At 43.1% G+C, this 25,388-nt stretch overlaps 1 protein-coding gene across 1 annotated transcript; it reads right to left on the reverse strand.

The window, feature by feature from the left end:
- Nucleotides 1-414: 414 nt before the first annotated feature.
- cdh10a (cadherin 10, type 2a (T2-cadherin)) lies at nt 415-25,228 on the reverse strand. Its single transcript, XM_047568096.1, has 12 exons — nt 24,974-25,228; nt 19,190-19,536; nt 12,526-12,820; nt 10,483-10,602; nt 8,852-9,019; nt 8,546-8,727; nt 7,615-7,868; nt 6,609-6,745; nt 6,405-6,526; nt 6,150-6,258; nt 5,073-5,324; nt 415-1,755 (listed from the first exon to the last, which is right to left on the reverse strand). The coding sequence occupies exons 2-12, from the start codon at nt 19,400-19,402 to the stop codon at nt 1,265-1,267; spliced, it is 2,343 nt and encodes a 780-aa protein (XP_047424052.1). The 5' UTR covers nt 19,403-19,536; nt 24,974-25,228; the 3' UTR covers nt 415-1,264.
- Nucleotides 25,229-25,388: the final 160 nt, after the last annotated feature.

Consider the following 25,388-nt stretch of genomic DNA (forward strand, 5'->3'; position numbering starts at 1 on the left):
GCGGCCTTTCAGTCAAGATTTGTAATGTCCAACGGGTTAGCAAATCCACCTCAAATACCTTACTAACCCTTAAAACCCGTACTTAAAGAAGGAAGTGGACACTTAACACACAAAAAAGTCTGCTAACCTTTGAACATTACTATTGTTGCGCAAAATAGCATTCAAGGTGTGTAAAAATGTGACATAGAGGATGGTGCGCAACTTTAAATGTTGGTAGAAATCCAGCCTAGATGAATCTGAATATTGATATGTGGTCTATCCGTCATATCAAATATATAACATTCTCATATTCCACCTCTGATACAGCATTTGTGAATGAATGATATATACAGTAGGTCTTTCCTTCTTTGCACACATCCAGCAAATTCCTTTCAGTGACCACAAAAGCAGGCAATGGACTGGAAATATCACTACTTTTTTTTTTTTTTTTTTTTACATAATTTTATTAAGAAAATAAGTATAAAAATATAAATAGAAAACAATATGACTCCGCATTCAAACAGCATGAAGTCCGTGTATGACAGTTTTCCTACAACATACACTTTCCATTACATGTTACACCTATATGATGAAATGAATTCACAGTTTGACAAATAAACTGCACCAACCATTCACGTGAACATTGCTCGTCAAACGAAGATAGGAAATAGTATATAGGATGTCCATCATTTAAAAACCACTTTGTACATTTACAGTATTTATTGGAGTTGGCCGGAAAAGCCGTTCGACCCCTCCCCCCAAAAAACCCAGAACAGTACCATTAAACATTGATAGTATACAATACTACTATCCTCAGGTCAATTACAAAACACATTGTCCACACCATTGTTCACAAAAATTCCTAAAATTCAAAGGCATCTTCACTGATTATGACCAAAAACGGTAAAAGTTTGAGATTTATACTGTATCTGCATTAATGACAAAATTCAACTCCATTCAAGTCTTAATTTCCGTTTCTGCATCCACATGTGGATTGTGGAGTTTTCTCTCTTAGTGAGCGTGTGTGTGTGTATGTGCGCGAGTGTGTTTGTGCATCTGTGCGTACACGCACATGTGCACAAGAATCAAATAGACAACTAGTTGACTAGCGAGCTAGCTAGCAAACTAGACAGATAAACAGATAGATAGCTTGATAGATAGGCAGACAGACAGTCAACTAACTCGCCAGCTAACTAACTAGACAAAATGGCTGTCTGGCTAGCTAGCTAGATAAACAGACAGAAAGAAAATGGGCTCGAAAAAAGAGAGACTGTCATGGCTCTGTCTAGGTCTCTCTGTCAGGGCTCCTCCCTATGTACATCTCCGCTAACTTTTTAAAATGTGGTCCCCAGTTGCTGAGGTAATCATAATCCTGGTCCCCCTCAGTGGCAGCGGACTCCAGTGAACTGAGGGATTCGGCCAACGACCCGTTGCCCTCATAAGCATACGTGGCCAGGGAGTCATAGGGGGGTGCCGTGGGGTCTGAATCATTCTCCTGAAGTCTCCCGTTAATGAAGTCTCTGACATCCGTGTTATCCTTTATAGGTGATGTCCTCCGAAAGGGAAACAGCATTTCGGGTATGATGTCCCTGCGTAGCTTGTTGGCATCCATCACCTCCGGGTTGCGCAGCGTGCCGATATCAAAGGCCTGAGTGTCCTCCTCTCCACCCCCTTCATCGTTGTAGCTGACGACGTTGTCTCTGACATCCTCTTTGGAGATGATCAGAGGCTCCTTCTTCCTCTGTCTCCTCAGGGCAGCAAACAGCACCACGATCACTACACAAAAACAGTGGGATATGCAGAGAGAGAAAGTGCAGCATAAGAGGTGCGCCTCTTAACATGTGTCACGCATTAAAGAGCACAGGGGAGTAAAGGCGCAGAGGGGAGACACATTTGCTACCAGTGACAAATCCTCGACACTGCCTCAGGCATTCACCTCCCATTATTAAAGATTCAGAGAAAAATCTTTTTCTTTCTTCTCCCCTTGAATGACACATTCACTGTAAGGAATGCACTGCGTTTGGAGGATCCTTTTTCGTACTGTCAATCTCTCATCCTCATATCTTGTCTCCTCCTTTTTTTTTCTTTCTCAATGGTTAAAGACAATCAGAGTTTGTGGAGTGAGCGCGTTTCAGGGAGTGGCACTAAACCCAGGTTTTTCCTGGAAGAGATTAGACTACATCTTATTTAGGAGAAGCACAAATCCTGCTCCACCTGTGCTCCTCTCCTATCTTTTTTCGTCCTCACGGCAGGCACCGTCGTTGCCTACTTGCCTCCCACCTGGGCGTTAATTACAACGCCTTCAACGTGATTTGGATGTGGGTAGGTGGTGGTGGTGGGGGGGAGTGGGGGCGCTGTTCTTGACGAACATGGTGACCTACCAGCGCCACGATTTTAGTCGGCTCGGAGGGCTGCAATGAGGAGGGCCAGATATGGCGAGCCGTTCCAGCTCAGCGCTTGCCCATCGGAGTCAAGCAGAGGTGAATGAGACAGCCTGTCGGGGGGGTTCAAGCGCGAGAAGCGTCAGATAATGAGCAGATGTCATGATATTTTGCTCAAGAGGAGATCACGGAGTTTAACCTTCGGCACGCTCGATATGTGAGAGGAGATCTGCACAGGATTGGAAATTTGGAATTAAAACAAGCAGATGGAAGAAAAGCTGGTCGCTACTATACTGCTTGTACCAGTAGTTTAGTGTAGTCCGTCAAATAACTCCCAAGCAACATAGTGACAGATGGACAGGGGGCCGAACTCAACACATGGAAAGGGTTAGGGGTCTCTTATACAAGTACTCATTGGTGTTTTTTTTTTTTTTCTTTTTAATTTCATTAACCTCAACAGTCTGCGGTTCAGTATGTTTAGGAAGCCTAAAAGGCCCAAAGGACTCTGCTTTTTGCCGGCTGAAACACGAGGCACTGCTGCTGTTGTTCCTTAATGTCTGCCATGTAGTGGCGCTTTGCTCTGTCATATGTGACCTGCTTACTAAAGGAAACGCGTAACGTTTTGTTAAGTGTATTTATTTGCTAACAAAAGAGGCCTGGAACCGCTGCGGCGCTTTCTGACGTAAAACTGGCTTTGACCTCTCATTGATTGGAGTTAATAACGCTTGCCAACACATTAAAAAGAACGTCAAGGAGACATTCTCTAGCACTTGGCTGCTGTTGTGTCCTTGTTAAAGATTGTTATTTTTCTGCCGTGCCCTCCACATTGATTTATTGACATGCCAACAGCATTGAAAATTTGTCCAAATATAGAATTCCTTAGTTTCCCAATGGGCAACATTTTGGGTCACAACTTAGTGCGTCGTTTGCCCTGCAAAGTGTCTTAAGTCCATGTTTAGTTTTCTATCAGCTGCAGTGTACCTTTTTGCCTGAGGTACCTTTCCTAGTATGATGTCCTCACATGAGTCATCCCTCTAATGGCCTTGTTGGACTTTTTTTTTTTTTTTTTTTTAAAGGCACTGGCAAATGTTTTGATATGGATTTGACATTTTCATATTGAGATGCTACATTGCTGCCTGGCAAAGTGGTGACCGCTGGCAGGGTGACAGCTTTTCAGTAACATCTGTACTGATTGAAGTGAGCAGGGAGTCCAGGCTTATAATCGATGACCTGTTTGTTATAGACCCTGTAATAACAGATATGCGTTTTCTTTTTTTTCTCTTTTCTTTTTTTTCTCAGCCGCCTGCACTTGAGCAAGTGAGTCACTCCAGTCTATTTTATTGACTTTTTCAGCCTGAATTGGCAGCAGCACAAAACATATGACAGGATTGGGTATTTTGTCTGTGTGTCTGTCATGTGTCCCCACCAACAGATGCTACAGTGAGGCCACTGAGATTGTGTCTTTGGCTTATGTTTTGCCAAGGCACCAGAGCCATGCAGTTAAAGAACTGTCCTGTGGCATGGTGTGGATGGACAGCTTAGCATGTACAGCCCTGGTGTGTGACTGCAAGGTCTGGTGAATCTGTCTGGAAAAATCCTCTGTCATGGGAAGTGGCACCATCTCTGTTGATTTGATAGAAGTGACAGCCCGCTAAAATCCATCCCCAAAGAATAATTTTCCAATCATAGCCGAGCAACTTAAATTAGGATCTGCATCCATGCATAGCAGTGTGCATTGGGCTTTAGTAAGGGCAATATTAACTATCTCAAAAAGGCTTTAAGAGACTTTTAATAATCACCTTTCCGAAACCATAAACACAGCGCCATAGTGTAAGGGATGGATTAAATGGCTTATGTCAATTCTAACGTAAGCTTCAAATCATTCAGGACGCAGTGGTACTTCCAAGCCACTTGGTTTACTTTTAATGCAGTTATCTAATGTGTGGCATCGCAGGGTATAATACCATAAAGTGACATTATTGTTGATGTTTTGAAGCTTGCGTAGATGCTAATTCACAATTAACTGTACTTTATGTGGGTGATTATTCTACAACAGCCCAGGTCAAAACATCTTCAGACGGCTCTCTTGTTGCCGGTAGATAGGGACCGCGAAAGTTTCAGTCGCTATCGTTGAAAGTAGAAGCAAAAGTAAACCTGACTGGACAAAAAGACACAGCGCCATCTGGTGCTTAGGTGGCGTTGTACAAACGGTTCGCACCGGCATCGACTACTTGCATATTTTATGGCATCTAGTACCGCAGAGGCATAAACTCCTCAGTTTAGAGCTTTAGAGGGATTTGATCCAGTGACCCTACACTCCCAACTCCGGTTCTCTAACCATCAGTTTACAGCTCCTACTTACACGTTTTCCTTCCTCACTTGTCTAAAGGCTGGCACTCAATTGTGCTGTATGCTCTTAATTTCAATGCATCTACCCCCCTTTATTGGCATCACAATATTGGCCGCATCATTTCGCATTGCATTTGCTGATTATCAGCAGGACATAGGATTTTTTTTAACGTCTCACAATAAAAAATAGAAACAATCCTTGGCCAATTTGTGATTTTGTATTTTAGACAAAAATAAATTAAACTGCCTTGAACAGAAGGTCTGAGTTGTTACTGTGCATCAAAAAATCTGCTTCCATTGCTGTACCCAACATCACAAGAATAACAACAGGGAGCACACATGCACACAGACGAGGGGACTTACTGAGGAGAATGATGACACAGAGCAGTATGGCCACCAGAGCTCCAGTCGTGAGACCATCTGAGAAGGGCAGGACCTCAGGGTTACATGTCTGCATGTTTCCACGGCTGTCACAAGCACACACACGCACTATCAGCGTGCTGGTGCTGCTTTGAATGGGGTAGTCATTGTCGGAGATCACTACGGGCAGGAAGTACATGCTCATCTCTCGCCGGCTAAAACCTCCCCTCCGCGTCAGGATATTGGCAGTGTTATCTGCGGAAAGATGCAGATGGGTAAAGCTTGTCAATGAAGGGATGTTTGAATTGGCGAAATGACATCTTTATTTCTTTTGATCTGTCCTGGCTGATATGCAGGACCATTCAGATATAATGAGAGGGTTAGTCTCCATCAAACGTCTTTGCTCTAGCCTGCTTCGCTTTGCCTGCTGAAATAGATGCAGTGTTACTATTTTTTAGGATTAACTTTGGTCTAAGCAAAAAGGGAATACACGGATCCAGCATCTGAAGCATTTCTTGCTTGAAAAAGTAATTATGAGAAATTCTTTCTGTTCTTTATGATAAGACAGAAACATACAGTCTGTAACACAGTGCAGTCCAATGTGGAATGGCTGCATGAATGTTGATATTCACAGTGGTTATACCGTAGGAGGAATTCACAGCCTATCTAGATCTCTTTAAGGACAATTACCAACGGGGCCGGTCAGTCTTTGTCATGTCATCCATCTTTACATCTTAAAGCTTGGGAATACTGACCTGAAAGCCAGCCCAAATTTAGCCTAGCATTTAGAATGTTGGCCTGGATTCGCCCCTAACAAACATCTGATGAGTCAATCAAATTGTTGGGACAGGCTTTACGTGGCAACGGACAGAGGGGTAACGGCGACATAGTCATGCACGTCATCTGGGAACCTTTGAGCCGCATACGTAAACATGAAAATCGTTCTGATTGGTTGCAAAATTACCCAATAGCATGTACAGTTTTAACACAACCCACAGCTAAATCCTAATGTGGTGTTACCAAACTTGTGTCCTGACAAGAATTATTTCTGGAGTTGCAAAAATAATGCAAAAATCTTACCTTCCCTGTCAATGATGGTGAAATTCGGGTTGGTGGCACTTATACTGAAGACAAACTTGTGTCCAACCAGGGGCTCATCTGTGTCCACAGCACTTATTGTCTGAATCAGCTGCAAGGAACAAATAACAAAGTGTGAGTGCTAAGTTTAGGGAAACACAAGACCACTTCTAATTCTTCTGTTTGATTAAACGATGATCACATTCATTATTAATTCTAACTGAGGCTTTTTCGTTGTAAACCGTGGATTTTAATCACCTGCCCCGCTTTGACGTTCTCACAGACAAACGTGTCGTAGGACATTGCGAACTCGGGGGCATTGTCATTGACGTCCAACACCTTGATGAACACAGGCACTCGAGTTGTCTGACGTGGATTGTCTAAAACAAATGAAGACGGAGTTATGATTAAAAAATATATATCTTGTTAAAGGTCAGTTGTGGTCAAAGGATGCCAACGTACTAATTTCAGTGGCCACCACGGAGATGTTGTGCCACTTGGACATCTCTCTGTCCAGTGCCTTCAATGTGGTGATCGTGCCATTCATAGAGTCAATGTTGAACAGCCTCTCAAGATCAGTGTGTCGATCAATGGAGTATCTGCAAGAAAAACACAAGATATTTTGATTCATTCATTCAAATTCTGACAAAGCTTGAGTCAGTGGTGCTGTTTGACACTATCAAGGGCACATACATGCTAAAAGTGATTAAAATACAGCACACTGTATCTTAAAGTGTTTTAATCCGTATATTACTTTTCCCCAAAAGGAAATGTATTCCGTGCTCTCCGTTGTCAGAAGATGATGCATCTTTCCTTGAGCCGGCTCATTTATCATGGTCACCCACCTGAAATTTGAATATGCAACACAATACCCCATGCGGCACGGGCCGAGAGCGGCGTATCTGTGTGTCGGAGACGAGCGGACGGGCGCCATATGTGCAGGGCGGCGGGCGCTGAGCTGTGTGAATCGATACGGCAAATTGGGTTCTTTCACTTTGACTTTGCACAGTGCCACAGAGGCTTACATAATTCTGGGAAATAAACAGTGTCTGTAGTCACTTCGCTCGGCCGCCGCCATCTTCCGCTGGGAAATCTCCAAGAGGGACCCGTGAATAATATTCCCCCCCCCCCCTCTCCCACACTGGTTCAACTGATGGATTAGATTTAGCTAAGTGGGCATATTTTTGTCCGCACTCTATAAAACTGATAAGATGAGATTTGGTGTTTCTACCATGTGTTACTTGTTCCTATTGATTTTATACTAGTGCATTATGAAACACTAGTAAGCTTTGAAACAATCAAATTACTACAACAGAACTGCATGTATGGTGAGGAGATCTCGGCTCAACAGGCCATCGGTTCCTTTCTAAGGTTCCTAAATGCTATGAGTTTGATTCGCAATTAATTACAGTATTTGTCAAAATGCAGGGAAGCCATTCGATCTAAACGCTTCTCATGTGTAGCGTACTTGACTGATTTGTCGTCAGCGTCGGGGTCCCTGGCCGACACCACCCCGACGAAGCTGCCGGCCGCCGTGTCCTCATGCACCTCGATGATGTAAGGGTTCCTGGTGAAAATCGGGGACTCGTCCACATCCTCCACCGTCACTTTGACTGTAGCGTAGTCTTTGAATTGCAAACCGTGGATGAACCTCGCATCCAAGTAGGTGTTTTTCACCTCCACTCTGAACTCGTAGTCCCTCTTGCTTTCATAATCCAGTGCCTGAAGATGAAAGAGCATCAGAAGTCAAGCTGTAGACTTTTCCATTAAAAAAAAAAAAAAAAAAAAAACAGACCGCCTCCAGGATTTTGATAGGCAATTCATAGCATTTCATTTGTCTCCCTTTATCTTATTCATACTCTAAATTCTAAGTTACAGATCCAAGTGAGGAATACTGATCTGGTGAGATCTTAGGGGAAAACCAAAAAGAGTTTCTAGCAAAAGAATCTTTTATATAATTCATTTTACAGGCTTAGGGTATCTGATTTTACACTACAGCTCAAAAATAAAGTCTGTCATATCTTTCTTACACGAATAAACGTTATCACGGGGATGTTTCTAATCTGGAACTGTGCTGTTCTGTCTTTCCACTCAAGTATTATAATTGGGAAAGAGAGATTTAGCCTATCAAGATGGAGCTAAAGCTTAAGTTTAAATAAAAACGTACATTGAATTTGGACTTAATTTTGAACTATTTGACTGTTTCTGTTAAATCCAAATGTAAGAGATTAAAATATTTTTTTAGTTTGTACACATCCGTCAAAATTAATCTTCCAGATAATAACAGATTTTTTTTTTTATGTAGAAGGGTTCCCACTGGGATACTAACAGCATCTCTGTTGCTCATTGCAGCCTGTGAAAGAAAATGGAATAAGGTAAAAAAATAAAAAACGAGATACCTTTTTGATTATGATGACTCCCTCCTGTGTCGTCTGGTCAGTGATGATGTTGAATATGTCATGGCCGCCGACGATGCTGTACTCCATCTCAGCGTTGCGGCCCACATCTGGATCATCAGCCTTGATGCGGCCGATGGCGCCTCCAATCTCCGTAGACTCCACGGCAGTCACACGGAACGAATCTGCACATGACAGCGAATGCGGAAGATTCATCGCGGGCTCACTTGGCCGCGTAATGCGGAGATCTGTCGTTCGCAAAGCCTAGGTACGATTCAATACGGCATGTGGGGGGAAATGGTCTCTTACGGTTAGCAAAGCGTGGCGGACTGTCGTTCACGTCGGAGAGGGTGATGCTGACCGTGGTGGTTCCTGAGAGCCCGCCCATTTGTCCGGCCATGTCTTTAGCCTGGATCACAACCTGGTAGTTCTCTTTGACTTCTCTGTCCATGCCAGACAGGGCTGTCTTAATGGTCCCTGGAAAGAAATACCAAGCTTTTCAGAACCTTTGCTTCCCTAAAGAAAAACAGTGTTTTGGGGAAATGATTTACTGTCTAAGATCAATTCTGCTGCTTAGCTCTCCTAGGAAATTACATTTAAACCCATCTGATTCAGTTTACCAGTTCTGTTGTGAATGAATGTCTAAACAGTGCCTGGAAAAGGCTTCCTAGCAATGCAACATTTAAGTACCACATACAATTTGGTGTACAAGTTTGGAGTCCTTAGCCCAGAGTTAGTTATCCATTTCATTCTTGATATGTAACTACGACGGTGTCAGGGATATTTGTGTTTAGGGCCTCAAAAAAAGTAGGTAATTGGCAATATGGAGCCAAGAAGTCATTGGTCATCTGTTTTTTATTTTTATTTTTATTTTTTTTATTTTTCCCAAATAAGTCCCTTTCTCTTAAATGTGTACAGTATGGAGGACGGTTTCCAGAGGCTGGCTCGTACACCACCCTCCAAATTCCAACTTACACGGACCCTAACTAAAATTATCTGACAAGATGTATGTGATTGCATTCCCATAAATCAACTGGAACATTTGAAATGTGCAAAGTCCAACTTTACAGAAGACAAGACAACATACAGAAGTAGAAGGATACCAAGATGCACCAACGTTTTCAACAAACTCATTTCGACTTTGTTCACTTGTTTGAACAACTGGTTGTTTCCCTCCTGGAAACCCATCACTTCAGGGGCAAACATGTGCAGAGAGATTGGGTTTATTCCAATCACAGAGAAATGACTGGATCATCATAACAGACTGTCAAAGGTTTGCCCCACCCCACCCCTCTGATTTCCTCCTGATTTCCTCCTGATTAGGCCAGTCAATGGTCCTGATCAGATTGTTGTGGTTGCAGAAGGCCCCTTTCTGTTCTGATTGGGCTATTATTCTGATTATTAATGGGATATTAGTGTTCATGCAAACACGGCTAATGTTTCCTGATAAAAGGGGATGTGCAATCAACAAGTGAATGCTTTTAGATGAAAATGATCATCCCACGTACTTCCTGCTAAAACACGCCACTCAGCTCACTTAGCAGAAGTTCATATGTTACTTCAAATTCTAGACCTGCTCTAGCTAAATAATGTGAGTGGTCGCATCAAAAGAGTATGTCCTCTCGAGGTTTTATGAAACATGAGCATGTTCATGTGGCTTGTTGTGCGGTCAATAGAAATTAAAGTTTCAAGACTACACAAGCACCACGCACTTTGTGAAATAATGCATTGGATTGTGAAATTGATGCTAAATTGATTAATCTTTTTGATGAGTTTCTAAAGGGAAAATAAAATTGTGGCTTCATTAAGATGAAAAGGGCTGAGAAAATGGATGAATAAACCTTTATTCTGCTTATTTAACTCTCACAAACATATTTCTGGAGCATTGCAAGGGGTCTGTTTGCAAAACATTAGAACGCTTCCCGCTGGGCTTGGCTTACCATTTTCAGATTCCACGGAGAAATACGGCTGTCCCTGTAGGATGCTGTATACGAGCTTGGCACTGTTCCCATACGTTTGATCATCAGCATCGGTCGCAGTCACGGTGGCAACAGATGTACCTGCAAAAAGAACCAGTAACTTACCAGATTCTGCACATACTGAACCCAATACTGCATCATGCAACGTGGTCGGCATGTTTTTGTCAACCTTCCATTTAAAAGGAGAATGCTTTTTTTTACATTTTTATTTATTTATTTATTTTTTTAAGCGTTGCAGCGGCTCCTTTAATGACAGCCGTGCCCTGACTTTACCGGTGTCAGGTTACCGGTGACTACTCTTCATGTCAAACCAAAGGCTTTGTGGAGAAAAATCTTATCGGTTGTTTGATGTCATCCACATCAAAAAAGGCAGTGATGCCAAGGTAGCTGCCACATTTTTACTAAACTTTGACTTTCAGGTTGTGCCAGCGTCTCTTCTGGCACCTGAGTGCAAGTGGTTGATTTGATGAAACCCCGGTGTTGGCTCTTTTTTAGACATTCAGTTACACAGAAAATATTTCAGTCCAACTGATGTTTGTTCAAGAATTTAAATAATTCTTTCTTATTAGGACATTAGGGAAATCTACAGTATCACTGGGCTTTAGGTATTAGGTATGATAAATCAGTCATTTGCCTTAGCCTAAACAATTGCCTCTAACCCTTCTATCTGTGCTTATAGACAGCATGTTTGTACGTAATATGTTCTTGTGCACGCAACCTTTCTTATTAACACCTTCAGTTGGACCCAGCAGCCCTTTTTTTTTTTTTTAGAAGGTGTTATCTGGCCACAGGACGTGAAACCACATCTAAAATTCACACCAACAAACGTACACTAAGGTGCTTGGATAAGTGTTAAAAAAGTAAAAAAAAAAAAAAAAAAAAAAAATCTAAGCTTAAATTTTTGTATTTTTGTATTTATTTATTTTTAAAAAAGAGCCCCGTTCTTCTCAGACATCCTCTCAAATCACCTACACATTAAGCCCTGCATAATCCACCAAGCGTTTCAATAACGCCACATTGCGGATACTGTCCTTGGCATTCAGGAGACCTCTGCCGTGTCCTGTTTGGGTCTGACCGTCTCTGTGAATACTAATGAACCCTTGAAACATCTGTCCCACTTAGTCCCAGCACTGATAGTAAAAGAAAAAGGCAAAGAAAAAAAAAAAGAGGTAGGTTGCTGATTTTTCAAGGCTGGCTGTCTTGATTAAGCAGTGCGTTCAGTTTTAACATATAGGGCACTTTATTAGTCTAGTATTGCTGACCCTAAGCCTTTTTTTTTTTTTATCCACCCAGAATCTATGCAGCTGGGAAGGCCAGCGCGTCATGAATCCCAAATAGAGTATTGTTATTTGTCATATAGGCAATTGGGTTTTGATTTACCCTTGATTGCTCCCGTGTATTAATTTGTGCTTGCATAATTGCGGATTGATTTCAAGTTGCATGCATTACTTTCATGAGCTTTGTTTATATTCATGCCAGCTGGTTTATTTATATTACTTGAATGGATTGGGGGGGGCAATGAAGCAAATCTTTAATTGGAAAGATTGTGACAATCTAAACTTTCAATATTTCTACTGCCTATTAAAAATGGCATAGCTTGTTATGAATGCCCAATGAGCCTGACCAAACAAATAACAATCACAGAACAGCACATTACTTTGAAAAAGCGAACGTGCCTATCACGTAAGGCCAATCCAGCAGGCCCGCAAGCAACACAGTGCAGTTTTTCTTTGCTTTTCATTGTCTAGAAAGTCTTTCCGCCACATTCTCTCGACTATATAATTGCATCAGTTCATAGATATGGGGTAATGACTGTCCTTATAGGTTTGTGTGCTAATTATTTTCTTCACTCACAGTTAATTCTGTTGTGTGTCAAAAGGATCCTAGGGTGACATGTTTAATTTAACCCAATTTCAGTTTACAATGAAAAACAAAAAGAGGAAGGCATCAGCAAATGTATATTAGATAATCTAACTAATCTGTTCAAAACAAACCACGACGTACCGACTTCAGACATTTCAGGGACACTGGCGAAGAAGACTTCCTTCGCAAATTTGGGCGCGTTGTCGTTGATGTCGTGAATCTTTATGTTAAATTCGGTGTCGGGCTCCAGCTCTTCATTGGTGTTCCTGTCCAGGACCTTGGCGTGTAGCGTGTACATGGCTTTCTCCTCTCTGTCCAGCCTCTTGGTGGCGTGAATGTCCCCCGACTTCTCATCGATCAGGAACAGGGTGCCCGCCCCGTCTCCGGTCAGGACGTACTTCACGTTGCCGTCGCCTTTGTCCATGTTGGAGTGCAGCTGAAATTTAAGCAGAAACCCATTTTTGAAATAAGACTCTACAAGCTGTTTTACATGGTATGTGGTTGTGAATGGAGGCTGTGTGCGCTGCTTCTCTTCGGCTTTCAGTCCGACCTCAATTTTTTGTAACCAACAGCAACACGACATAGCTATTTAGAGTTACATTTTACTGGAAAGATAGAAAGACAATTACCCAGAATATTGCCCTTTAGTTAATGCCCTTGAACACGTCTTTACACAATGACAAAACCTTCAAAATCTCTTTCCAAAACTAATACAGGAGTATTTAGGAAACATTGAGAGAACTGTGTTGCCAATTTTCTATCCTTTTTTGAATTCATTTAAAATGATTAGAAGCGGCACTGCTGCGTAATGGCTGTAAACTTTTAACTCTTTGCTGTCGTCGCATGCATTAAGCCGGTCAGCTTTGTGTCCTCTTTATTTTTCCCCTAATGGAACTTCGTCTCTAAGGATTAATGAAGATGTATGCTTTACGGACTACATTTACACTCTTTATGAATAAAAGCTGTGACCATTTAGTGAAAATTGGCTCTGTTGTATGGATCACAATGATATTAAAAAAAAAACACTGAATATGAATTCAATTCTGTTCAAGTCTTCTCCTATATTTCAAAGAAGTTTGACTCTCCAATGTAGGCAGGACCACTTTCCATAAAGCTTTACATACATATCTGTACCATGGACTGTAAAAAGATGGACGGCGGGAACTGCTTCTCAAAAGTAAAGACAAAGCAAGTAGAGCTCCCCCTGGTGACTGGGTGGTCATAAGCTCTTCCCAAACTAAAATACACATCAAATACATTTCTTTTTCAAGGATGATTTCCACCATTTTGGGTAGTATACTATAATGTTGATGCATGTTCAAGTGTTTGAATAGGCTTTGTTTTCAGTTAGTTATTTAGCATTAGAAACATAGAAACAGGATGTGACATAATGCTGACTAGAAGTAGCCATGTCAGCTGTTCCATTAAACATCCTGTGGGACTGTAAGAGTTGTAAAACCTGCACAGATTCTGGCTCGAAACTTGCAAGATGGCGGTGCACGTATCCCTGGGAAATTAGCATGCTTGGCCAATGCCAGGAAGTGGGGACGTGTTGTCTATATTTGTATACATTCCATGTTCTCAACAGATCATTTTATTTGGCATCCATGTAACCATTTTAAGATGAAATACCTGATCTGAATTATTTCAGTTAGGGTGAAGAAATATCGTTTATCTAAAAATTGTGTAAACCCACAGAGGAGTCTGTTCCAATACCAGGATCTTTGGCACAGAGCAGTGCCTTTTATGTCCACAGTGTCAAGTGCGGCATACCCCATTCCTCCAGATCAAATTAGTCGTACATTTTTCTTCCAGATTGTGTCTTTGAATAATGATAAAAACCTGACCTACAGCAACAATTGCTAAAATTAGTCACCTCTGACCTATCCATCACCTTGAAGCATCTCTGAGCGTCACCAAGGAGTAATGGCGGCTCGCTGTGACAGACACTTGATTCAGGCTCATTACTGTACTGGATTTGTCAGCAGATATATTTAGAGCACTATCTCATGGGCTCACATTTTAAATGACAAGTAGTTAGGGACACAGAAAGTACGTCAGCGCCTTATTAATATTAATGTCTGCATGCTGTGAGGAAACTAATTATTTTTCCCCGCAGTTAGAAGAGTGATGTCAACAGTGCAAACTTTGGATGGAAATCAGAAACGTATTGCCAGGGTGGTAGCTATTCCCAGGCAGAATTTTTTTTAAAAAATGGGGACGCCTGCGAAAACAAGATGCTGTCAAATGAACAGCGGCGTTTGGCACGGCGTTTGAGAATATTTTCATGCAGATGAACTCCATTATCCGAAAGTCTATTAAAGAGGAATATCAGTCAGCTCGAGTTTCCACATATATTTGTGTTCTGAGGCGCGCTGTTTGCGAATATGTATTCTCTGCTAAACTGTAGACAAGTAAACCGAGGATTTAAGACGCGTTAGATGAGAAGGCTTCCACTGCTATTGAGTGCGAATGACAGGTTAATTTTGTTTGCACGATATAGATTTTGTGTGCCTCCCTGTGGGTTTTTATATCTTTGTCCATTTAAAAACCGTCTGTAATTCCACAATTTTCCTTTACTTCGAGTTCCACTCTTCGCGTCGTGTCGCCTGCAGGAGACATTGCACGCTCACTCTGCAACACTGAACTCCTCTTCCTCACATGTTTCATCGCTGTTACTCAGAGTCGTGACTGTTCAAACATAGTCTGGGTAATAATAATTAGGCCAGCGCAAATTCAGTCCAAGTCATACTGTCGGAGTTTTCTGAATCCTTTGATTATATCCTTAGGAAGTTTCTTTTCTTTTTTTTTCATCTGATTATTACCATATCCCCCAGTCTTGGTCGTTAATCCTGCAAAAAGGAATCTGAGAAGCAACAATAACAAACAACAAGCCATCAAAGGAGCCAATACCTATGCAGCCAAGTTGTCTGCGAGATAATGGGAATTTTACAGTCTTTGCAGCAGCTTGTATTTTACATATTTCCCTTAGTCTAGATCGAAGCCTGCAAACCTCCCCTGCACTCGTGGCAGTAACTAGATATCTACGTAGCATTTATGTTTTTTTCTGAGTGGTACTGTAAATCGGTAGGGATTTTTGCACAGGTAAGCAATGCTGGTTTGAAAAAACATGCATCTAAAAATAATAGTGCTTATGGTCATCTATATAGGCGAGGCACTGTGCCAGCAGCATGGAGGATTTGATATCTGCGAGAATATCCCACATACACTGTAAAATGTAATGGCTTCAGGGTAATGTGCTGCTGGGTTTTTATTGAAATATGCCAGAATGGACTTTTCATATGTCGCAGCGTGTCTAACGTATAATGTAAATCCGGTACATCCCCAAAAAAAAGAAAAAAAGCAGCTGTGATACTCTTGAGTAAGTGTGGCACAAAGTGCTTTTGCATAGTTCTAACGAAATCAAATGTTAGCACTAGCACGCTATATTTGCAGAGATTTAGCGGCTCCCCTTTCAAGGCCTTGCAGCACAAACACAGCCTTTTCAAGGCCTTACAACAGAAGCACAGAAGAGAGCCTTGATGAGTTAAATCGCCTTGCACAAACACTGAGGAATTGTCAGTAAAGCGGCGGAATCATTGGCAATTCTTGTCAGGTCTCCGGTAAGCATTGCTTGGTGCTGCAAAGAGGAGATAGGAAAATAGAGCGCAGAATGGATACAGAATAATTACTCTTCCTCCTCTCTGCCCGTGTCTCTGAAGACGTAGGTAAAGATTCTTTACTACTGGAGCACTGCACTATAATGTGTAATGTGCAGGTTAAAGTTCCGGCTTAGTGTATCTCTGATGCGCTTTGTATTTAACTTCCACATAAAAATTCATTCAGATGAGTATCTCTAAAAAGGCCAAGGATACTTTTTGTCAATATATCAACACAACAAAGCGAGCTACCTTGAAAATTCTAATTTAGGGCAGCTCATTTTGTTTACGAGGCATGAGACAATGCAGTGTACCGGGAATTTAATAGGATTTAGTTCACTACAAACACTCCCCTCAGATGCTCCAGAATCCAAAGTTTGTGGTTATATTGCTCAGCATTGCAAGTGTTCACACTCCACAGCCCTGCTTAAGAAGTAGGGCAGCACAGCTGCAGACGGCGACTGCTCACACTCATTAATGGCCCTGTGAAAGTCAGTTAAAATGAGATTTGGGGGGGTTTTACACTTGCACCCCACAGCACTTGCACTGCGTCGAATATTTACAGCCACGAAATATACTATGCCGTTTTTCACTGTTGACGCTTGCTACTGAATCGGGGTAAGTGCTGAGTATCTGGCTTTTAATAATAAAGTTATTTGTCTCCATCGTTCTGTGAGTCAGCACTGTTCTGGGATGTGAGCCTGAAAGCTAGCAGGTCTTTTGAACACCTCCATAAGCGACGTGAGCCGCATACACGGCGGCGCGGTCGCTTCCCTCTCAGTCAACGCGGGCGCGACTGTTCTTTACATCCAATGTGATTGCCACAATCAAGAAATCAACCTCAAGTGACAGTTAGTGAGTGTGTGTGGGCTGATTGGAGAGGCTTGATTGAATGTGAAATAAACAAGGTCTCCCACAGTGCACTGCAAAGGCCATTAAGTGATCTTTATGTGAAAGACCATCGACGCGTTGATAGCTTTGTGCCGGGCATGAGTGTGCTCTTTCTCTCTTTCTTTCTTTTGTTCTCCACTCCCCTCGCTCTTCTCTAATTCTTTGACAATCAACTGATTGATTAAATAACTTATCCTTGCTGCAGGTACTTCTTTCTGCCAAGCCACCCTTTAACTCATTCCCTGCTCTCCATTCACAGCATTTTTTTCTTCTTCTTCTTCTTCTTCTTCTTCTTCCTTTTTTAAACATGACAACAATTCTGCCATGTTTGCTGCATTAGCAAGGAGGCCCGCTGCCTAAAATTAAGCGCTCCCTTATCTGCCTAAGCCGCTCCTACAAATGACAGACTCGAGCAAGGAGACGGAGAAGATTCAAATATAAATAAATCCAATGTGTGTGTGTGTGTGTGTGTGTGTGTGAAACAAAAGGCACAATATGTCACTGTGATACGTTATTGCTGATGTGAGACTTCTAAACAGCTTGTCATTCACGTTTTACTATTGTTTTGCACCGTGGCGTGTAGCGGTTGATTTATATGGCGACAGGCTGCCTAAGAAGGACTATGATTGAGGTTTACAACGTCCTTGGTTTGTGCTGGCAAGGACCGTAAACTAAATTCCGAGTTCGCGAAAGATCGTGATTCGGATTTTTCACCCATGACTGTGCACGCCCCAGCCGCGCCGCTTTTCAGACTATCTACCCCGCAGTGTGTATCTGCCTCTTTTGTCACCGCCACAGTCTGACTCTGTTGCTAAACCTCCAAAGTCAAACTGATGGAATTAGTGATTTGTATCGCCACTGCTTCTTCTGTGAAAGCAGAATGGCAGCCTGCGCCTGCCCTATTTTCTCCCGCCGGTAATTTATTACAGCCTCGTGTTTTTCTGACAGTTTAACAGTGAATGATATTGGACCCAAGAAGAGTGGGGCACTGGCGGATGTGATCGCTGTCACGCCACAGAAGTTGGATGCCAGAAAGCATCAAAGAGTGGAGGGGAGGAAAAAAAATAAATAAAAAAATCCACCAGTCAGTGACATATTACCGGATGGCCCCGTTTATAGTTAGCATTTTGCTTTGCTGCTTCATCACATAACACGGCAAGGTGGATTTCATTGGCCCCTTCTTGATTGATATGTTTTCTTCCTCCTCCCTCTCTGCCTTTTCCATTTATTTTTCCGCCGTTCCTTTCTCTTCGCCGCGTCAGGATGATGGTTCCTGCAAAAAGAAGTTGTCATATCCCCCTACTCAACCTCGCGCGAGACACTTGTTTACTCCAGAGAATGAGGTGTGTGATGAAAGCCAGCTTCCTCAGAGAAAATTGGCTGTCGACAGTCACCTCATTTCCCTCCCTCGAGTTGATAACTGTAGCGTTGCTCATCACACCTGTCTTTATAGTGCTGGCACGGGTGAGCTGACAAGAACCTCTCTGATCTGGCTGAGTTGGAGAGAGGCAGCGCTGTCCCAGAAGTATCTTTTTTTTTTTTTTTTTTTTGTTCAGGGATTCTAACGGGGAAAGTGTTGAGCTGCAGGTTTTTAATTCAGTCTTCAAATCACCCGTCTTGATTTTAGCTGCATGCCTGTCGCGACCTTGACCTGATACTGATTAAAGTTTGCACCTTATCTCTTGTTTATCATCATGAACGGAATTGCAGCTTGGGCCAAGCGGCTACGGAGAGTAAAGAGGAGCTCCTCCAATTATATTTCCGCCTCTAAGACGTGTGAAGTTGTGAGAAAACATTGTCAGAATATGTATTCAAGTATTTCAGTTGCCGGACAGTAGGTGTCACTGTCTACTTGTTTTGCTTTTGTTGATTTTTGTGCCAAACGCAGTTTCCATCTTCCTTCAGAGGTCATTTTTTACAAAAAGAGGAAGGCTCCATTGTGTTTTCCAAAGGAAACCCAAGCTCCTTTGTATTATTGGCTGATTTGATCACTGATTATGACTTTTAATAAAGCAAGGCGTTGTTTTTGGTGTCAGTGGAACTTTAATTGTAACAAATTCTTCAACTGGGAGGCTTGTGTGGAAAAGGAGAGGGAGTTTAATTGCTGCAGTGATAGCTGATTGCGCCCGTTAGCCGTGCCTGTATCAGCCAGTTTCCTGGCAGCCCATCCGTCTTCAGCCAATTACATCAAACACCACTACAACAAGCTAAACCTTCCATAATTAGACTGTCGACAATGCGCTCGGACACGTTACCTTGCCGACGTATTGATGGTCGTTTCCCGTGTATTCCTCAAGCAGAAAGAATTGATTCCACATCCATCCCCGCTTGGACCGCTGGAGAACCTTCCCATCACTCTCCGCCGTCCCAAACAGATTCCCAATATTCCCAGGCGTGAACGGAAGGGCCGCGCTGGGCCACAGGAAAGACAGCGTCAGGGGGAGAAGCAGAGCCCGGTTGGTTATCATGGTATCCAAGTCAGCTGGGAAATGTCCTGGATGACTTCTGAGTTATGGCGATGCGCTCGTGAGGGGGTGAACACTGGAAGGTGGTGTCATCAGAACAGACATTGTATTCCTTCCTTTGACGTCCTTCTGGATCCCTGCAAAAAAGAGGACACGCTAGTCAAGAGGCGCCTTCTGACACTTATGCATCTCTTGCGTAATATACTTTAAAATCCTAGCACAGAAGACAGGGAGGTGGGGGGGGGGGTGCGGGAGCATGCAGGCGACAATAGGGGCCTCACTTGCACACGCAGCAGCTTGGTGCAGGTCTGGCGCGTGCTGTGTCTTTCTTTCGGTTCGTGCAGCCGCTACAGGAACCGTGCGATCAGCAAACAGGAATGCGTCTGTATGTGCATTGTGCAAGGTAAGGTCAAGGATAAATTAAAATGTAGTCATCATGAAAATAGAAAAACTGATGAATTCACAACGGAGGGGAAGTTATTTCAGACCCATTCAGGTACTTACTTCTATGTAATATACTTCTTTTCATTTATTTAGTATATAGTAGAACTTATTAGACAAATTTCTGACATGATGATAAAAAAAACTTGGTTTTTGAAGAATTTGAAGCCATTGCAATATAAATGTGTGACCAAAAGGCTTGAATAATCCGACCGCATTACCAACAGAGTGAATGGCAAATTCAAATTAAGTTTAGTCACTTATGCCCTGTGCTTTGTATTAAAATAATCTCACTTCGACATAATGTGCTAGGGTTTTATGGCCAGAGACATGGTTCCTCTTCTTCTGGCATTTCTTTTTATTCCTTGTGTCTTACTAGTTCGCCGAGCCACCCTGCACATGTTTTCTCTGGTGCGCTGACCTTTTTTTTTTTTCATTTTCTTTCTTTTGTTTCTGACGTCACCTGGAAATGAATCGGCGTGCCCGCATTTCTCGTCACCTTTCAGCGGTCCCTTCAGTTTGGTAAATCCAGTGGAAAGTGCGTCGCAAACTTACTTTTCCAAATCTCCTCAGATCCCCTGCGCCACAAAGGAGTGGGCGGCGCTCCGCTAATTATAAGTTGCATTACTAATAATATGCAAACACTGGTGACATGCCGCGGAGCCGGTGAGCATGTTTGAATAGCTTAATACAGGCGTCTGTGGGATGATCTGACACGAGCGGGAGACCGAAACTCTGCTCAGAAATGTTCGATTTATGCTTCGCTCCCTGCAAAGCTGCAGAGCAGTCTCCACTAACATATGTAGAAATGGATTGTCTTGCTACAGGGTTAGGGTTAGTATGTCTAAGTATGTCTTTTTCATCTCCTCCATCCAGCCCTCCCCTCCGCCCCCCCCTCAATTTTTAGCTTTAGCACTTAATTTTCTGCATCCATTACTGATGGTTAATTTCATAGATTTTCCGTCGCTCCAGGATGTTATGATGTACTCTAAAAAGAGCAAATCCATATAGACATGTAGTGAATTGCTAAAACCGGCAGAACCATCCTCAGGTACGTGTCGAGCTTTTGTGCCATGTGATGAGGCATTCTGTGTTATTGGCAGTCTTCACCGAGGCTGCGTCCCCACCAGGACCGGCCCTGATAGGTAATTTGGGCGCGCATGCATAATTTACGCTCTTTTGGAAGTTAATCCTAATAAATCTTTCTCCTCTCCCTGAAAGAACCCATTCCGAAAAAAGGGTTTCTGTGTAAAAGGCAAGGGCGCGAGAGTTATCCTGAGGAGCATTTGGCATGTTCCTCGGGGGACCGCCGGCCCACGCGAGCTCAACGATTCCTCCCTCTTTTGTTCAGAGCTCCAGAGCGAGGACGCTAACGTCAGCGAGGCCTGCTGCTGTCGACGAACAAATTAGCGTCGCGCCTCCACCGATAAAAGTGAAGTGTAATCCTTTTGGTAGAAAAAATGTAAATGCACAGCTAACAAGATCTCGGCGTTGAACAACTGTGTTTACTCTTAGTGTCTCAGCCCAGTCTCTTTCATGTGATCTCAATAATGTTTGAGTTGATCAAAGTCTTGTTGGCGGTGAATCACAGAGCTACCTCTTGGTAGGAGCTGCAGCGTCACGGAGCATTGGGGAGGCACAGGCTGTACGCACGCATCAGGACAATGCGCTGATTCAAATTGTATCTGCCGTTTTATCTGTTGAAAGTTGCAAATCAGTTGCCGCATTTTTATTTATCCTCCCCTCCCCACCCCCACCCCGTTCATAATGTGACCCGGGCGCGACACGTGCGTTGCCGAAATCAGGAAACGCCGCCTCGCAATTAATCTAGTCTGATGCCTGTGATTGCATTTTCTAATTATCATTCCAGCCTGTCCTTGAGTTTTAATAGCATTCTGGATATTAATCTTTGATGCGGCGCGCCTATTAAGCTTTGGGGCCAGTGTTTCTTTTCAAAATTCGTCCAAACACTCCATTAAAGGATGAGCAAGCACGCTGAGTCCGTGCCAGAGCCTTTAGACTCGAGCTGAATAAACTCAGCTTATTCAGCCTATTAAATAGTGGGGTTTATTTATTTTTAAAAAAAAAAAAAAAAAAAAAAAAAGTTTATGATTAGATTAAGCTGTAGGCCGCTTATATGGCATTAAAACTCACACTTCTGAAGGGACGAAATTGTTAAATATGCTTTTAAGTGTTGTCTAGGGTTGTTATTCTTAATCTTGGCTAAGACGCACGCTGGCATCAGCACCGCTCTGCTCCATTTCTTTAATTTACAAATTATACATTCTTGTTTTGCTGAATAAGAATATCTTTGATCAGACACCAGCTCGCTGTTCATGAGGATGTGCTTCCTAGAAGAGCACAGGCTGCTGAAAACCCATGCACATGCGTCGCAAAATTGAAATGAAAATGAAATAAAAATAACCCGAAGCACTTCTGTGGCTTCCCTGACTTGAGCAGGACAACAATTATAGGTGCAATATGCAGCAGGAGTCTGGTTGGCAAATCTCAGCATAATAAATGTATGCACGATGAACTGACGCAAGGGAGACTAATCCTCTATAAATTCAGAAATGTGATGTCCATTCCACAAACTTTACCTCCTGAATGTGTTTATCTGCCGTTAAAGCGAACGTCTTTCAGTAGGATTTGCAAACTCCGAGGTTTTTGTAAAAGTAAACCGAACTGAATAAAGATCAAAGTCTGAAATTATAATGCATGTCATCATACTGGTACAATCCTCCGGAGCCAAGCAAATTATCACACACACACACACTCACACACACACACACACTCACGCTCACACACACACATACATTCATCCACAGATGCAGTGTTACGTAAGGGTGGGACAGTATAATTAACCGCCGACTATCCAAAACCTCCTACACAAATATCGACCCACTTTGAAACTGCTGCCTTTCCAACGCCATTTAAATTCTAGTCTCACGGTGCACCATCAGACAACTCAACAAGTGAACGCACTGTCTGAGAAAACCATAAAAAAGGAAAAAAAAAAACACACGCACAGAGGTGCAGTAATAAGGGAAGAGAGACATGGCAAGAGGGCACAGAGAGGTCATCAAACCAACGTCGTGATTAGTCTCGCTTGATCTTTTTGCTGCGCCGTTCGTCCAATGCTGCGATTTATCTCTGGCCGATGTAGTATTTTAATTTTTTTTTTTTTTTCTCCAGCATGTGAGCAGCTAGTGAGCAGCGCTGTGTGATTGGCACTTTGAGTGGCTCCTGTGATTGCTTGCCGGTATTGACAGGCCGCCACGGACGGAGTATAAATCTGCCATGAGGGGCGTTGATGCACCAAGCTGCAAGAGCCGGCGCGAGCCTCCACTTGGTGGAGCCCTAGACCTTCCCAAGTCGGGCCCTCGGCTGCCTGCAGTCTCCGGAAAACCTCAGCAAGCTTTGGTCATGTTTTGAAATCCTCAAAGCAATTTTGTGATACAGTGCTCACTTCCTTGTTGAAAAGCCACTCCAAGGGGGTATCGGGTGGAGGAGGAGGAGGAGGAGGGTGGGGTGGCTCTTTCTTGAAAAGGCTATGTTGACAGGGAAACGCAACGCTTCACGTTGTTTAAAAATCATTTAGATTGGGGTGCCTTTTGGGAGGCTGCATCTTGAAGTAATAATGCACCCTGCCCAGGTAGTGAACCAAAACTATAAGAAATAACACCCTGTGGAGATGTTTTAATTCAAACTGACTATGAAAAAATACACAGAAGATACACCGATTCCCTCCTCTCTGTTTATTATTTCCACTCTATAATGTTTCTCACATAAATATTCATGTCTAGTCCTCTAAAGCCAGCAGTGTGAATGCTCATGAGAGCCTCTTTGCCTGTGTGGGAGAATGGATTTACACCTCTTTTCATTTTACCGCCGAAAGGTCACTTCCATATCTGACAATAATTCAGGGAGCATGTTAGTGGCTAATTTGCACTAAACAATAATGGCGTTACACGGGCGACCCGGCGAACGTTGCACAAGCCCCTCGTATATCACTTCGGCTGCCGAAGCCGTCCGCGTGTGAGGGGCAGCACACGGAGAAAATTAAAAAGAAAAAAAAAAGAGGAAGAAGAAGAAGAGGGAGAGAGCGTCAGGGCAGGATTAAGTTTGTGCTGTGGCGGATATGCACATGTACGCACACTCTGCAACACCGTGCGTCTGCTGCTCTCGTTGCGGTGCTCGAATGCCACGGTAAACACCTCTGTGCATTTATTTATTTTTTTTTATAGATATGAACGGTACGTTGCCTCTCCATCAAATCTGCCCACAGCACATCACACAAGTACGATTCGCCCTCGCTGCCTCTCGGCAGGCAGACAAATGCATCACACAGCTAGACACCGGAACAGGCACGCACGCACCAGCACATGCAGGTGCACACAGATACACGAATGCACACCGCACATCTGTGCTCAGACGTGCGTCCCCTTGTACATAAACTCCACGGGCGTATATCGGTGCACATTATGGAGAACAGCTGGATGTGGCACTTTGGAATCGGCGACAAAGTTAACGCTAGTCAAAGCACGGTGTGATCCCAAGCCACCTGAAAGTTACATGTGCGAGTCTGAGCCGGTGTGTGACAGGTGTCATGAGCAGAAAATCAGGGGAAATGTTAAAAATACTGAAGAAAAAAAAAATTATAAATTGGATCTGGTCTATTCAGAGCCATTTAATGAGCCTTAATTTCAATTTGCCAAAAGCTGAATGATTTAGAAGCTGCTCGACTACTACAACGCAGAGTTTATTTCATTTCCAAGCACGCCCTGTTCATAAATAAATCACAGGGACAAATATTAGAACACAAATCTAATCTTTTTTTTTTTTTTTTTTTTTTTTTTTTTGCCACCACAACCGATTTAGGTGTCAAAATCAACCTCTTTGAAGTTGCAACTCTTCTTTTTCGCAAGACATTCACATCGCTGCGTTTAAGTCTGGCTCTGTCACAGTGCAAGGAGCAGATCATCCCCCGGAGTCTGGAGGCAGACAAAATAGAAATATACTCTTAAACATTAATCTGGGAGGGGAGGTGGAGGTGGAGGGGGGAGAGGGGGGGACGAAACGCTAAAAAAAAAAAAAAAAAAAAATGAAAGAAAGAAAGAAAGAAGCCCTTACCTTTGATTTTTCACGGCTTAGCATCCATCTGTGTCACAGAGTGCACGGTGCTGTGCTCCTACTCCTTAGCAGTGCTTAGCGGTGGAGAATCTGACTCCTCGCGGCAGTGCTTACATTCCAAGACTGACAACAGCACAGCTGGTGCGAATGTGTACGGGAGTGTGTGTGTGTGTGTGTGTGTGTGAGAGAGAGAAAGAGAGAGAGAGAGACTCTCCTGCTTGCTTCCCTCCCTCACTCTATGCTTCTCTTTCTCTCTTCCCTCCCTCGCTCCATTTCTCCTCCCCGCTCTCTGGCTCCTCTCCCCCTTCCTCCTCGACACTTTCTTTCTATCATCTCCTCTCGCTATCCCCGCACCTCTCTTCCTCCTCTGTCCCCTTCTCCCTCTTTCCTCCTCCTCTCTCTCTCTTTCTTTCTA

Source organism: Mugil cephalus, chromosome 18, assembly GCF_022458985.1.
Source record: "Mugil cephalus isolate CIBA_MC_2020 chromosome 18, CIBA_Mcephalus_1.1, whole genome shotgun sequence".
NCBI classification, from domain to species: domain Eukaryota; kingdom Metazoa; phylum Chordata; class Actinopteri; order Mugiliformes; family Mugilidae; genus Mugil; species Mugil cephalus.